The following is a 15,480-nucleotide window of genomic DNA, read 5'->3' as shown; positions in this document are numbered from 1 at the left end:
ACCACACACACAGGAATACACACCTGGTTCACTGGCAGCGAATTGTCAGAGGTGTAGTACACTCTGTAACCAACCACCTGTCCATTAGGTTCCTCAGGCTCATCCCAGTGGATCATTGCTGTTGTGGCGCTCAGCATCCGACCTATGACCTACAAATAAAAAGAGTAAAATTAAACACCAAGTGCAAAAGTGACACAAATGTGGAGAAAGTTTAAACCTGGATTCTGCTAATAGGCAACAGGGGACAGTTTATGTGGTTGCCAAACGGACAATGATCGCATTTAAGTCTAGGGGGAAAAGACCCTTCATCTATAGAAGGTGTACGTTTTGGTTGACATGTCAATATTGCGCGTGTGAAAGTGCCATCGCACTACCACCACCATGTTTGACTATTGGTAAGTTCTTTGTATTGAAATGCTGTGTTAGTTTTACACCAGCTGTAAGAAGATTCAGGTCTTCAAAAATCCAACTTTTGTCTCATCAGTCCACAGAATACTTTTCCAAAAGTCTAGGAGACCAATAAGATTTATTTATTTATTTATTTATTAACCTTTATTTAACCAGGAAGATCCCATTGAGATTAAAAACCTCTTTTTCAAGGGAGACCTGGCAACTGGCAACTTTTTGGCAACTGGGAAACGTTTGTGTTCTTTTTGGTCAGCAGTGTTTTTTCCTTGGAACTCCTCCATGGATGCTTCCCCCCCCCCAATCTCTTTCCATGTTGAATCTTGAAGACTGACCTTAACTGAGACAAGTGAGCTGGCAGTTCTTTAGATGTTATTCTGGGTTCTTTTGCGCCCTCCTGGATAAGTCACCGATGTACTCTTGGAGTAATTTCGGTAGGCTGGCCAATCCTGGGAAGGTTCACCACTGTTCCAAGTTTTCTCAATTTGTAAATAATGGTTTACATCAGGGTTCAATGGGGTCCTAAAGCCTTACAAATGGCTTTGTAACATCTTCCAGACTGATAGATGTCAGTGTCTTTGTTTGTCAGCTATTATTGAGTTGTTTGTAGATTGTGGCACAATGTGTTACTTTAAAAAAAGATCTTTTGGCCTACTTCATTTTGTCAGACAGGTGTCAGATATGCAAGGGGTTTCTTGATTCAGCAGTCCTAGAAGTAATCAGGTCTGGATGTGGCTAGTTCAACTGAACTCTTTGCAAAAACATGATTAATCACAATTAATTAATAATTGAAAAAGGAGGACTGATTACTTTTTTGATGCAGAACCTGGGAAGTTTGGCATGTTTTTTTCCATAAAGAAATGAAACCATTGTGTAAAAACTGCATTTTGTATTTACTTATCTTTGTCTAATATTAAAAGTTGTTTGATGATTGGAGAGATGTAAACATGACAAATATGCAAAAACAAAACAAAAATAAAACTAAGAAATCAAGAAGGGGGAAAAAAGTTTGTCACAGCACTGGAAAACAGCACACACTGAAATGCATTAAAATAGAGGTTACATAAATGCATCCTCATATTGAACCAGAAATACCAATTTGTATTTATATGCCTAACTAGTCAAGTTGCATATTACATCCATATCTCTCTACATGTAATATGAAATGTTATGATATGTAAAATGTATAATATGTGAGGTGAAGCCTTAGAAAAATTTGGTCTCTGACCAAATGTAAACCCTATATAAATATAAGAAACATGTATTTTATAGAAAATTATGATGATTTATTTTGGCTAAAATGCCATCACTGTGATATTTTATCCAATTCCACATTTTTGTATACCATAGTTTGCAATAATTAGTGAAATAAATCCTGGTATATGGCCCTTTGAACAAATTCTAATCATTCCAGTATGTATGCTTGTACCAAATTTGAAATTCCCTCAAAGCTTTTATGAGAATAGAACAGGATGGACAGACAGCTCCAGCAACAGCTGTCTCAGAGTCAAAAATAGCCTCGATCCATATTTGGAAAGAACATTTTTATCGCTGTAAAAACTGCTTTCCACTTTGTCAAATAAAGGCATCATCCTGACCTGGCGAGGAGGCGAGGAGGGGGCCTGCTCAGCTGTGCGAGCCTCCACCACCTCGCTGGAGGGGCCCTGACCAATGGTGTTGACAGCTGCCACCCGAAAGTCATAGTGAGAGTAAGGACTCAGGCCGCCCACACTATAGCGTGTTGTAGCAATGCCATCAATCTCTTTATAGGGGTCCTCTGAGCCTTTGGCGCGATGCTAGATGAAACAAGAGATGAAAAGGGGAAGAAGAAGAAGTACAGACTGAATTCAAGCTGCAATAAACAACTTTGTATTGAGTTAACAGCTACAGCTGTGTCTGTATACATAAATACATCAAAACTATGTAAAACCATACCTGCATCTACTCATCTAGATTTACATTGAAATGTACAGAGTGAAATTTGGCAATTCATGTTTCATGCAGGAGTCCTGCAATTTAGAAAGTGAGTATTTCAATACTACTGTTAACCATAGTACTGTTAATTCATTCTCTTTTATGAATTTACCACTGTCAGTAGGGAGTATTCACAGGACACCAGATTTACTTTGAACACTTCGAGGGAGGTTATTAGTATTGGGAGAAACAGGGATTCCTGCCTTCGCAGCCATACTAAGTAGGCTTGAGGCCAACATAATAACAGTTTATATTGATAAATCCTAGTGCTAAGACTCTGGGTATGCAGAGAATGCAATAATTCATAAATAGCATTTTTTATTTACAACAGAACATAGAAAACATGACATTTTCTAAATCCTTTAACGATATTATTTATTCTCGATAACGAGTCTTTACACGTTTACATTGAGGAACATTATTGCGAAATTGTTCCACGTTTTGTATTTTTAATAAAATGATAAAATGCCTCAATTCAAGCTTTCTGTGCATTGTTCTGAAAATATTGGTTTATGAGATCTGGAATTCACTGGATTGTGTTTTATGTATACAGCATTATACATCCCAAGTTTCTTGGAATTCGAGTTGTATAATGTGTGTCTCAGCAATTTGTGTACATATAGTGCTGTGAGGGAGGTAATGTTTACGTGCTTACAAGTCTGTTATACCTGTATGATATAGTAGGAGACGGGTTCAGGGTTTCCAGAATCCCAGGTGAGAGTGATGCTTGTTGCAGTTCTCTCTGTCACCACAGGCATGCCAGGAGCCTTTGGCAAAGCTGAAGTGTGGAAAAAAGACGAGACATATTTTATTGTTTATTGTAATAGACAGCTGGGCAGAGACACGTTTAGCACTCTAGTGCATCACCTCTTTTTTAAGCGCCCCAAGCAACATTTTCTCAGTGTTTCTTGATAGGATTTAAGCTGCTCAGCAGATCAGGGCCTTCTTTGTCATATATATTTTTTTTAATTAATTCTCTAAATATTTTGTCTTGAAGAGAAACACGCAATGAATTTAAGACCACTTAACAGCATTTTACTGCAAAGCTGTGCTAGTTTAATGTATAGACATGGCTTGGTATTGTCTTGCTGACAGAAGTAAGACTAGTTTACTGGTAGCCCACAGGATGCAGTTCTTGATTTTTTTTAAAGTAGAATTTCATATTTTTGACTGAGTCTTACAATCTTACATGAGTTCAGGCCCAGAACTCATACAGTGTAACTCGTGCAACTCTTTCTGGATTTTTGTCTTACACTTTTCATGTTTATTTATTCATTGCATGGTGAAGTCTTTACAGTAGAAACCATGACAAACATTGTTCATTGAGCTCAAAGAGAGATTTTCACAAACCCATTAGGTCAGTTTTTAATGTAGTGCCACTTGAGGCCATGAAGATCATAGTAATTCAATATTGTTCTAGGTCTTGTCCTTTGAGTACATAGATTTACCACAAGCTCTTTAAATTTCAACATTTCTTTTTAATTTTTGTGATGACAATCCCCATTTTTCCTTCTGAAAGACTTTAAAAGTCTCTATGGATGCTCTTTTCATACAGTATATCATTACGTTAGCTACCTGTTACCCATTTGCCTAAATAGCTGAAAGATACTCCAACAGGCGTTATTCCTAAGAACTTTCTTAAAACACAAATTTTCTTTCTTACCCCTGTTCCAACTTTTCTGAGAGTTACAGGAACTCAATTCAAAATCAGCACATTCTTCACAAAGTAACTACAACAGTAAAATCTCAGCTTCAGTATTTAACACGTTTTTCATACAATACTGAGTTTAGATTTGCACATCACTACACTGTCTTTTGATTTCCATTTGCTTAAAGCAGCTCCCCAAGGAATAGAGTTGCATTTGAAACCAAATTAACCCTCTTGAAATAATTAAGTATTCAAACTGATACAGCTGTTACAGCAATAAAAAAGAGCCTTTTCCAATCTAAACCATAACAAAACAAATCTAACTAAATCTCATAAGTCCATGTTACGGCCCTAGCAGGGCCTCCTCCTGAAGTTGCCTGTGTGGGCGTGTCCTACCATCTCTCCTGCCTTAGGTGCCACCTTTTTCTATCGTACAGCTGACTCACGTCAGCAATTAAAGGTATTTAAGGGCAGAGAAAGGTGAGCTCTGGCGCCAGAGTGCCATGTGAGTGGTTGCAGCTAGTTAGCTGTGTGTTTGCACTAAGTTAGCTGTGTGAGTGTTTGGAGGTTGCAGCTAGTGACATTGTTTTTTTGTGATTGTTTGCTTGGTGGAGAGTGTTTGGTTACTAACCTTTTTTCTGGCTTCCATTATAATAGTTTCTTCTTAATTTTAATTAACTGTAAAACATGTAGTTGTCTTTGTATCTGCTTCAAATGTATTCAGTGACTATTTGTCTGCGTCCATATAGTACAGAACTGCATCTTTAGTGTGTTCATTAGATGCACTCATTACTTTCCTCTTCAATACATATTTTTAACATCTGTATATAAAGGAGCTCTCATCCAAATAAGTTTCTTTACTGTCTTACTTTTTAATTCTTTTGTAATAAAAATACATGTTAAACAGAGAGAAAGAGAGTACTGCAGTTCTGCCTTATTACAAAGTCATAAGCAAAATCGCCCTTGATTAAGGTTGGTGTATAACTCTTTTGTTCCTATCCTTTCCACTACTCACCTTTAACTATAATCTGTGCCACTGCCTCAATCACACCTAGCGTTGACATGGCAACGCACGTGTAATTGTTGGACTGGCGTACGTCAGTCAGTTCTAGTACATTGCGGCCAATGGGCATGTCGTCCTCTGGCGTCAGGTCTTCTGCCCCCAGCATCCATTTCACATATGGCATGGGTGAGCCTACCGCCACGCAGGTGATGTTGACGTTCCCTCCTGGCATGATTTCGCTATCCGCCGGAGGAATGGAAAAGCGAGGGGGGACACGGCGCACTGGACCAAACGGCAAAGAAGGCAAGAGAAGACAAACAATTACGATTTAATGATTGTGCAGAGCGGCGGAGAACAATCAGGAGGTTTGAGCTCTGAGATAAAGTTTTATGACATTCAAGTTAGAGTACAAGCATTTGAACAGTCTGGTACACTACCATTAGGGTGCATGTGATATCAAGATGTTTTATTAATGTGAATTTTAAAATTTTATGAACATAAAAGACAGAAAAAAGGAGAACAAAAATCACAACACACACACACATGCATTCACATGGAAAAACAGCACATGGTATATTACTCTGGAGTAAAATGTACAGGCGGGTTTAGACTTTCAGTATTGCACACAGCCCACAGCTGAGCCACACAAACAGAAAGTGTCAGTTTAATGGAAGAAAAAAGGCAAAAAACAACAACTCAGGACTCGAGAGAACCACTCGGTCGTTACAGTACCAACCTTCTCGCAGCTCTGCAGTGGGAGATATGACATGGCGGGAGGAGGAAGAAAAGACAGGAAAATGCAAAATATCAGAAAGAGAATACAAGACAAAGAGAGATATGTTAGACAAAAAGAGCTTTGCAAGGTGGCAAAATACAGAAAGGACAAGAGAACGAGCAAGGAAGGGCAAGAACGTGTGAGGGGAGGACAGGAAAGAAAAGGAGGCCATACATGGCCAACGTTGGTGAAAGCGTTCCTGTTTAAGGCAGGCTCCTCTGCCAGCTGTCTCCATAGACTGCCTGTCAAACACTCACTGAGCAGCTCTGCAAGATTTCCCTGGCCCTGCAAGCACTGTTAGACACACATCACTGACTGTATGCTGTTTGTGTTTATGTGTACGTGCATGTGGATTTTATATATGACATAGGTGTGTATCCTAATGTGTGTGAATTCAGTGTTTGCTATGTATCCCCATGAGCCATGTTGGAGTCAGAAAAAAAGAAAAAAAAAGATGCTCCACTGTTTAAGACCTTTTTTAAGGGGTGGGTTGAAGGCAGACAACAGAGCAAAAGGCCCCAGGAATAAAAATGTCTCCGAGATTCAAACATTTCGTGGGTATGCGTGTGAACGTGCGTGTGCTGAAGGAGCAGAGGGGAAGACAGCGCCTGAGGAGGTGAGATGGCTGTCAGATTTGGAGAGAAATACAAGTTTTAACCAGACAATGATTTGGTTTTTCTCTGAGGTCTAAAGGCTAAGAAGGCAGGGCAAAGAGATAAGTGACTCGAGTGAAACATTTAGGCCAGCCTTAAGAGCGCTCATTCTTAAACCATCCAGTTTCATTGCTCGATAGCTAAAAACTATAAAATATAGTCTACTTAAAAGCATTGTATCATGTTAATAAATTAGATATATTCCTAATATAGGTCTATCTACTGATACGTGTGTGTAAATTTCATCTCATCCACACATAATCATTAGAATTGTTGCATCATCATAAAAAAAGTGTTCAAACTCTTACCTCTTACATAAAGGTTAGCTGGGGTGGAATAACGTGTCCCATCCCTGTTGGTAGCAACACACTCATACTTCCCCTGGTCTGACTCCTCACTCATCTCTATCTGGAGGGCACCTGGATGCATGGAGGGACGGAGAGGAAGAGCAAAAAGATAAAGAGAGGACAGAGAGTCACACAGACAGACAGACAGAAGAAAGAGCAACCACACAGACGTGGAAGACATTAGGAATTTTGATATAGTAAGTATATACATTAACATATAAATGGTAAAAAAAAAAACTGCAGAAAGAATAAGAATAAATGAGTCTGTGGGCATTTTCAGAAAACAAACAGGCTGAACTCATTCTGAGGAAAGTAGGGGTACAAACAGAGCCAAATCTATAGAGCGACTTTAACAAGTTTCTACCACTTTCAGCAAGAATCTGCCCAAAACAAGGGTCAGCTTCCTGATTTCAAAATATGAAAAAAAGAAAAAAAGAGAAAAACAACCCAAAAGACCAAAACAAAACCTACAAAAAAGGAGAATGCGGTCTTCATGCAAAGCAAATGAAACAAACAGCTAGAATGCGCAGAAATCCGTCACTGTATTTTGAGAAGAAAAAAAAATGCTGAAAATTGAGATGCAGTTACATTAAGCAACAAATCATGTTTCATTTTCCAAGGATAACGTCTGACAAAAGATATTGCCATGGCAATAAGATTTCCCCAACCCTTTCGGATCCACCAATGGGATCAGGAGTGTGATGTCAATTTAAAACACACCCAATAAGGAGGTAAAGACATCAACCGACCTCCGTCAAGGCCAACAGATGGGAAAAAAAAAAAGAACGACATACGCAAAGCCTTGGGAAGGGACCGATGTTTTCTCGCTCCCTGAAAATAGAAAAACTGTCAAAAAAAGAGTCAACCAGAGGTTCTTTAAAGATGGTGTGGTAAGGCAAAAAAGCGCCCATAAAAACTTTATCAAAAAAGTGGTTGTTTGGGGCTTTTTATCGGTAATGAGAGAGGTAAAGAGAGAGGTAATGGTAAAAACCATGAAAGTATGTGTGTTTCTGTGTGTGTGCGTGTGGAGATTTGAGAATTTATGTGTGCGTGTGAGCGCACTCATGTTTGCAAGTGTGTGTCTGAGTCTTTGCCATCTGGACTTTTCAGCCTGAGCGAATAACAGCTGGGAGGAAAAACAAAACTGGGACGTTTGATTGGGCAAATAGAGACAAGGTAGAAGGAGAGGCCAGGCCAAGCTTAGGTCAAGACCTCTGAGAAAAAGAGAGAAAAAAAAAAAAAGAAATTCAGGTCACAAAAATTTAAAAAGCAACAAACAAACAAACAGAGGTAGAAGTGAGTACGCTTTTTCACCTCAAACTAAGCAACAAAGAAAGAAAACCAAGTTGTAAACATATCATGCGTTTGATTGGAAACACGGTCGATGTGAACGGTGGTTAAACTGATGGGTACGAAAGAGAGATCACAACATGACGAGGAAGGAAGCAATGGACTTCTTTGTTACAGAGTGAACGCTGAGGCTGAGATGGAAAAATTAAAGTGTGAAGAGGGGATGAAGGATGAGAAGAGGGGAGGTGACAGTCATAGTATAATGAGTTGCTTGCTCAACTCCAATTCCTCCTCTTGCACCTACTGCAGATCTGAAGCAGTTGGATGAGTTTTACCAATGTCACAGAGTCTTGAGTCTTTTGGACTAAACCCCATATTGATTAACCCACCCGGGGCTGCTTTTCAGATCTGTGAGACAAGTAGGAACCAGGGGTTGAAAAGGAATCAGGCCACTGTGTCATGTTGGTCCTCCCAGCAGTCTTACCTCGTATGGGCGTGCCACCTGAGTGGGCAATGAATGCACGAGATTAGAGAAGGAGAAGAAGAAGAAAATGTTAGTACCACAGAAGGAGAAGGGGATAAGGGAGGGAGGGACTGGGGGAAGGGGGTGGGGGTGGGGAGTAACTTGGCAAGGAGAAGAATCAAATTAGAGAGAAAGACTCAAAATATAGATCCTTACAGAGCGAGAGGAAGAAGAGGCATAAAGGAAATAGAATAAACTAAGACAGAATAAGCCTGAGAAGAGGAAAAACTGACCTGAGATAGAGCGATAGACAGTGACAGAGCTATAAGGAGATGGGTTATTGATTGGACTTTATTGACTTGTAGCAGGGGTGGATGTGGCTATAGGAGAAGGGTGTCTGCACTACACTCATCTGGGTGTCTAAAAAGTGTACAGGCGAACTCTAAGTCCATTAACTACTATGAGCTTTTAACTGCTCTTGTCCTCTAAATGGCTCGAAACCAGGTTTAATCCTGCTAGTTGCAAAGTGTGTTAAAACCTCTATTAGATAATGCGATATTTGCCCCATGCAAGGCAAGCACCCGCTATTTTAGTTCGTGGCTTCTGAGTTCATCTGAGCAGTGACTTCCTAGTAAATTCACTCTTAGCCAGTCACATCACAGGTCTCTATTCTCTGAAACAGCTGTGCCAATTACAGTGATGCATGATGACAACAGCTCCAAAAACAGCAAGAGGCTGATTAAAAAATGTTATTATTGTCTGGGTGGTGCCGAAAGGCACATCCTAAACACACAACACATCAAATTTTCAGCCAAAGGCAGATGGTGTGGGTTTTTATTCAAGTTGTGGAATAATACCAGAAACAAACAATAAAAACGTGGCAGAAGCCTTTGATGTGCCCTAATCTCTCAGAACTACCTTAAATGATAAATGCTGACATGCAGCTTTGCACAAAATAAACATTTTTTATGGTGATTTAAAAGACTCAACTGTCTGGAGAGCGATTAATTAAGGTGATGTATTTGCATAAATCATAAATACATATTTTCATACTCTGTCATACTTCATTTGCTCTCGCTGATGAAATCACAACAGCGTGGTTCTCAGATAACTTTTCCCAGCACGTCTATACATATTTTCCACCAAAAATGCAGACACCCCACGCGGCGCTGACTTATTGGAATGAACTCACACCTGTTTGTGTGACGTGCGCACAGTGTGGTCGCAAAGTAAAGTCATTTAAAGGTCAGGAAATTACCAAACCGATAAAGCGCAAGCTTTTGTGCCACCACTAAAATAGGGCTTATCACATCAGAGCGCTTTCAGCAGGGCATCAACTGTCAGCCAAGAAATGCTCAACTGAAATCAGACGCATGTGTCGAGCTGATGTCTCTTAGGCTCATCTTAAGGTATCTAAACTGAAAATGTATTTTAAAAAAAGTATAGCAAAGTTTTTTAAGGTAATACTACCTATGAGAAATGAAAGCTAAAGCCAGCCTCTACTTCCCCCCCCTCAGTCTTATAATGAAATTTTAAAATTTATAAACTAACATGACAAAAAACATCAGTTTTAATCAGATTAAACTATATATCAGAAAGTAGATTTGCAATTTAACAGATACAACTCTGCCTTTAAAGGTGTAACATGAGGAAAAGCTAAGGTCTGAGTCCTCACATTACAGGAAAATTTAAGCTGTAGTAATCGCATATTTGGCCCACTGTGCATTTATATGCCAAAGAAGTTTTTCTAAATCAAGTAAATGATTCAAATGTCTAAAACATTTCACGTGATTGTTGGAAAATTAGTGGAAATTACAGCATCACTAAATTTTCAACTATCCATAAACTGAGCAGACGAGATTGTTTCTTCTTCTTTCTAAAACAGTTAATCCTTACTAAGCTCTTTTTTACACTAATGCAGTGTAACGTCTGACCACTACTTTTACACCACAGCAGCTAGACTTATATGTTTTCATATATGCCTATCACAATGCACAGCTAATGTCTAGAAGGCTGAAACGTGGTCTCGATTGATTTCTTTATCCTGGCTCCACCAGTGGCCATCTAGAGCTCATAGCTATTGACTGGTAACTTTATACAGCAGACTGGAGATAGTAAGTGGATGAGTGAAAGGCAGGGTGAGTGAGTGAGTGAGGGAAAGAATATTTGAATTAGCAAAGGAGTGGAAAAGTAAATAGGTGAGTGTGAGGAGAAAAAATATTATTCTCTGGGCGTGGAAGGGCTGCAGGTGCACAGATGAGGGTGAGGTCAGCTACATCTAGGTTGACAGAGTGTGTGTGTGTCTTTCTATGTGCATGTCTGTGTGTGTGTGTGTTTGTACGTCCTCTTTGTGGCATCTACCTTTAGCCAGTACAATGTACAGGTGCTTTGAGAGACAAGTGCGTGTATTACAGTGGGTGTGTTCACATCTATGCTTTGTGCTGTGTAAAAACTGTTAGTATGCCATGCATTTTAATAACACTGCAATAGTTGTAAAAGTGAGCAGCAGCAAAATCAGTAGCAACATTAGTGAACAGTATATAGAAAAGTGGACAGTGAGGGTGTGGGCCTTGGAACAGAAGCACTTACCAAAGGACTCTGTGGTTAAAAAGATACAAAGAGAAAAGAAACAGCATAGACATTGCATTACAATCGGACCATTAGTTACACAGAGGAGTTGACTTAGTAGAAACACCTTGAAAACTCCACAAAAAAAAGTAATGACATGGAAATTTATACTTTAAAGAATCATACAAGTCACGCTATTTTTCATCATAATAATAACCACTTAAAAAAGCTAACATGGCTAACTACCAAGTATTTTACATTTAAGTTGTAACAATTTTTCTACATCCTTTAAATGTTTTTTTTTTTATTTCTTTATAAATTAAGATAATAAAGAATCCAGTGCAGGGTCTTGGGGGTTGAGCCAGATAATAATAATAATAATAAAAAAAGCAGGGACACAAACAAATAGGTTGGTATATCCACACAGAAGCCAGAGACTTGGGTGTCCAATCACAAGAAAGGGGGTTTTAGGTCCAGAGTCGGTCCCTGAAAGCAGAAGGAGGACTGAGGAGGGAGCGGACTTACACACTACTGTGGCTCAAGAAAAAAACAAAAATATAAAAAAAAATCTCGATTGAAATGGATTAATGATTTGACTGGAACAGAATAAACTGTCCTCGTATTATTCAATTTTGGTTTTTGAAATTCTGTTATCAGATTTTCTCAGATAACACGAATACATGTTCTTGGGCTCAGTGTCACATCCACCCAGGACGCTCAAATCAGGAAAAACAAAATGTTATTCAAGTAAGTCACAGCAGTGAGCTCTATGTTAGAGAGGCCATTCAGTCAGTACATGCCACCACCACTTGGTTTTGCTAAATCTTGTCTGTAGATACAGTTTTTACTAGAGATGTAGCCCACTGATGTCTCTTAGGGACATTTTTAGTATTCTTTTACAGAAACTTTAACTGTCTGTGATGGTGACTTGCACAGGAAGACCTCAGAATTAGGAGAAAAGTCGGGAGTCCACTTTTAAAAAGGCTTAGAAGAGTTTAGAAGGGTTGGCAACCGTATACAGTCAACTCATAACAACAGCAGCAACAGCAGCAGCAGCAGAAAGAGAGGCAGCTGAGAAATACAGCCAGTATCCATAGCAGGAGGAGAGTGGAGTAAGAAAAAGGGTTAACAAGGGCAAGAAAAACAGAAACTTTGTAGGAATGGGAAATAAATAATGGGTTTAAGGGGCAGATATTAAGAAGGGGACATAAAACAAAATGGTGGAGGAAAAACCCTTAAGGTGGAAATAAAATCTGGGATTGAAGAGAAGGCAAAAGAATGGAGGGATAAAAGCACTGGTTACCTGAGCGGAGCTGCTTGATTCTTCCATTGTTATTGGACGTGTTGACCGGGAGGAAATCCTTGAACCAGGTAATTTCTGGGTCAGGGTTGCCACTAGCGGCGCATAACATAGTGGCAGTCCGAGAACGCTCCACCACTTTCAGCTGGGGGCCCATGTCAATGGTGGGAAACCCTGAGGGCAGCTGATCCTCTGGAAGGATTAGGTACACAAGTAAAATATTTAACCTAGTAAGACAGAGAAGCAGTTTTCTTCTAACATCTTCCTGCAGTCTTTTCACCCTCACTTACACGTTTGTCATGTTTTGATTGTACTGAATAGATTTGAGTCCATCGTTCCATGAGACAGGTTGTCTCTGATTTTTGTCCAGTTCTTCTGTAATTTGGAATACCTTGACTATTTCTCCCAGTTTCCTCAACTCCTTAAAAAACACCCTCCCACTGAGAGCCACTTTGTTTGTCCTCAGCTGTCCAGTTTGCTCAATTCTTCCAGCCCACACTGCAGACCACACAGAGATATGCCTAGTTTGTACTAATAACTCTTTGGGAATGACCTTGTTGGCGCAAAAATAAAAGTTTATGCCTGTAAAATTGTGTTATCTTTGGCATTTTTTGTGGATTCAGCTAAAGAAATTGGAACAAATTATGTGTTTTTGTTACAGGCTGTTAGGCAAAAAGCCTAAAGATTCAATTTAAAACAGTTTCTTTCCTAAGTTGTCTGTTATGTGTAGACACAACACTACTTCATCCCTTGAGTTAGGCATCGTTTTATGCTTAAATGAGATCAGTGTTAAGTGGCTCAAGAAACAGACAAACAAACAAACAATCCTCTTAAAATTGTCAGGTACAAGGATGTGAAGTGAAAAGCAGCCAATCACCCCCCCTTACTTAAATCTTTGGGAGTAGATCTCACCAAGAATTCAGCATGAAAACAAATAACTGTGTTTCCCCAAATGTCAAACTAATACTTGAGATTGTCCCGCCTGTCTGCGAGCAGTGCAATTTAGGCTATTAAGAAAGCTCTCACACAGTGATCAGTCTGTGCTCAATGTAAGAAATTCCTGAGGCCTGAAGACACACAGCTTAAGCACCGAAATGACATCAGGGAGGTTCAAATGCTAGTCCAGTCTCAGAGGAACTTTCAGGGGAAAACTTGCGAGCTAAATGGTAAAAGACTAATTTGGATTCAGTTTAAGTCAAAATATGTTTCATCAGCCTTGAGTCCAGAGGCAAGACTTTTGAAGAATCCAATAGTGAGGTCAAATAGCATAAGTAACATTTCATCCTACCTGACAAATTCACTAATGCTTTAGGCAACAGCTTTTTGAACAGGAATCAGGTGAGCTACAGTTTCTGTAGCGCCGCGTTTTCTACAGCATGAGCAGGTTGCATAAAGTCAAATGTGTGAGCCCTATAAAGACTTATCTACTGGGACTTGCACTCTTTTGGGATGGAAAATCAAATGTAATTTCATTAAATCAATTAAATCAAAAATAGAGAGTCATTTCACTGTGAGAGAGGAAATCAAAGGCAGCGAACCAACTTCATTCAACTGAAGTAGGAGATTTAACAGAAGGGGGGGACAATGGCTTCGAGGAAGTAGGGGATCAAAGACGAGTGAACCCAGCTCACTAAAAACTGAAATGATACGGTATCCCCCCTTTGAATCAAAAAGCTACAGAGCAAACCAGGTTTTTAAAACTTTGTTCAAGGCTACACAATGAATGCCACATTTGTGAGTCATCTATAATACAGGGAATAAAATCGTTAAATAAAGTCAGACGAACAAGGAATATTTATATAGAAGACAAGTTTATTTTAAGCCCTCAACCCTCCACAATCCCACACACACAAACACTCGCATACATATATTTTTTGTTTTACCCAGAATCCCTTGTGACTTTATCCCTCTACGCCAAACAGAACCTCATTAACGGGAAATCCTAGCGCTGAACCTCGCCAAGGAGATGCTAATTCTGGTACCAGCCCATCGAACCATGGCTGATAGGTCGTGAGACGCCGGTTTCATGAGTGCGTGTGTGGCCTTTTAACAGCTCCGGTTTCAATCAATCACCACGCCCGACAAATGGAAACACGGACATAATAAACCAAGAGAACAAGATGAGAAGGTGTTTGTGTGTACGAGCGTGCCAGCGAGCACGGGTGGCGAAGAGGGCGAAAGTGTGAAGAAGAAAAAAGAGAGAAGGAGAATAGACCAGAATAGATTCAAACAGACTGGGAAAAAGAAAGAGTGACAGAAAGGAAAACACAGCGAGAGAGAACAAGAGAGAGAAATAGAGAAATAGAGAGGGAGAGAGAGCACAAGGGACCTATACAGCATAACAATCATGATTCTCTCTGCTTTCATTATGCAAACGCTTACTTCAAAGCCAGCCCCTTGTAGGCAGGAATAATGCATTCTATTTCATCTACCTGGGGTGGGACACTGCACTGAACATTGAGGATGCACAGTCAGAATGCTACTCCCTGAGAACGTGCATCTTTCTCTGCCCCTTTCCTACAACCACTTAGCATGTGCGCAAAGAAAACAAAGTTGGAAATGTACCACTGCTGGTTGAAGCGTTTAAAGCCTTGCAAAACACACAAGTATGCTCATGTAATAGCTGAAAATATTTGCACACACATAGAAGTATATGTACAAAGAAACACCACAAAGACAAACACATACACACAAATTTAAAGTTGACAAGGTGGAAAGTGATGTAAATGAAAGGTTGAGGGAGGTTTCAATTGGCTAAAGCACACACACAAGTTAACGTGCGCACACAATCAGCATTCCGCCATCCATGATGGCGACAGGTGTAAGCAACACCGCAGTGTGTTTGGGTCAAAGCCGCTGCAGCATGTGTATTTGAGACTGGGCTGCTGAATGGTAACAGCTAAGAACCCCCTGAGGTCAGGGTAGATTAGTAACCCTACACTCCCTTGTTGGCGTGGCCTTGCACACATCACATTGTTTCATTTGGATGTGCTCCCTACTTCACCATTTCCACTGAGAGCCACCCAGATAATTTCACAGCTCATAGAAAAAGCC

At 39.9% G+C, this 15,480-nt stretch overlaps 1 protein-coding gene across 25 annotated transcripts in view; it reads right to left on the bottom strand.

Annotated features, from left to right (window-relative positions):
- Positions 1–15,480, bottom strand: part of ptprdb (protein tyrosine phosphatase receptor type Db) — a 162,269-nt gene that overhangs the window by 36,814 nt on the left and 109,975 nt on the right. For 13 of the 25 annotated variants that reach the window (XM_076884960.1, XM_076884969.1, XM_024802784.2 and 10 more), the window contains 9 exons: positions 12,430–12,618; positions 11,148–11,156; positions 8,580–8,597; positions 6,767–6,877; positions 5,767–5,778; positions 5,043–5,312; positions 3,048–3,157; positions 2,004–2,201; positions 24–149 (listed from right to left, as the gene is read on the bottom strand). In XM_076884960.1, the coding sequence (XP_076741075.1) occupies positions 24–149; positions 2,004–2,201; positions 3,048–3,157; positions 5,043–5,312; positions 5,767–5,778; positions 6,767–6,877; positions 8,580–8,597; positions 11,148–11,156; positions 12,430–12,618 (1,043 nt within the window). The remainder of the gene's footprint in view (positions 1–23; positions 150–2,003; positions 2,202–3,047; positions 3,158–5,042; positions 5,313–5,766; positions 5,779–6,766; positions 6,878–8,579; positions 8,598–11,147; positions 11,157–12,429; positions 12,619–15,480) is intronic. The other 12 variants (XM_076884966.1, XM_076884974.1, XM_024802788.2 and 9 more) reach the window with 5 other exon arrangements.

Source organism: Maylandia zebra, linkage group LG6, assembly GCF_041146795.1.
Source record: "Maylandia zebra isolate NMK-2024a linkage group LG6, Mzebra_GT3a, whole genome shotgun sequence".
Taxonomy (NCBI): domain Eukaryota; kingdom Metazoa; phylum Chordata; class Actinopteri; order Cichliformes; family Cichlidae; genus Maylandia; species Maylandia zebra.
This window is presented reverse-complemented; position numbering and strand designations above follow the sequence as displayed.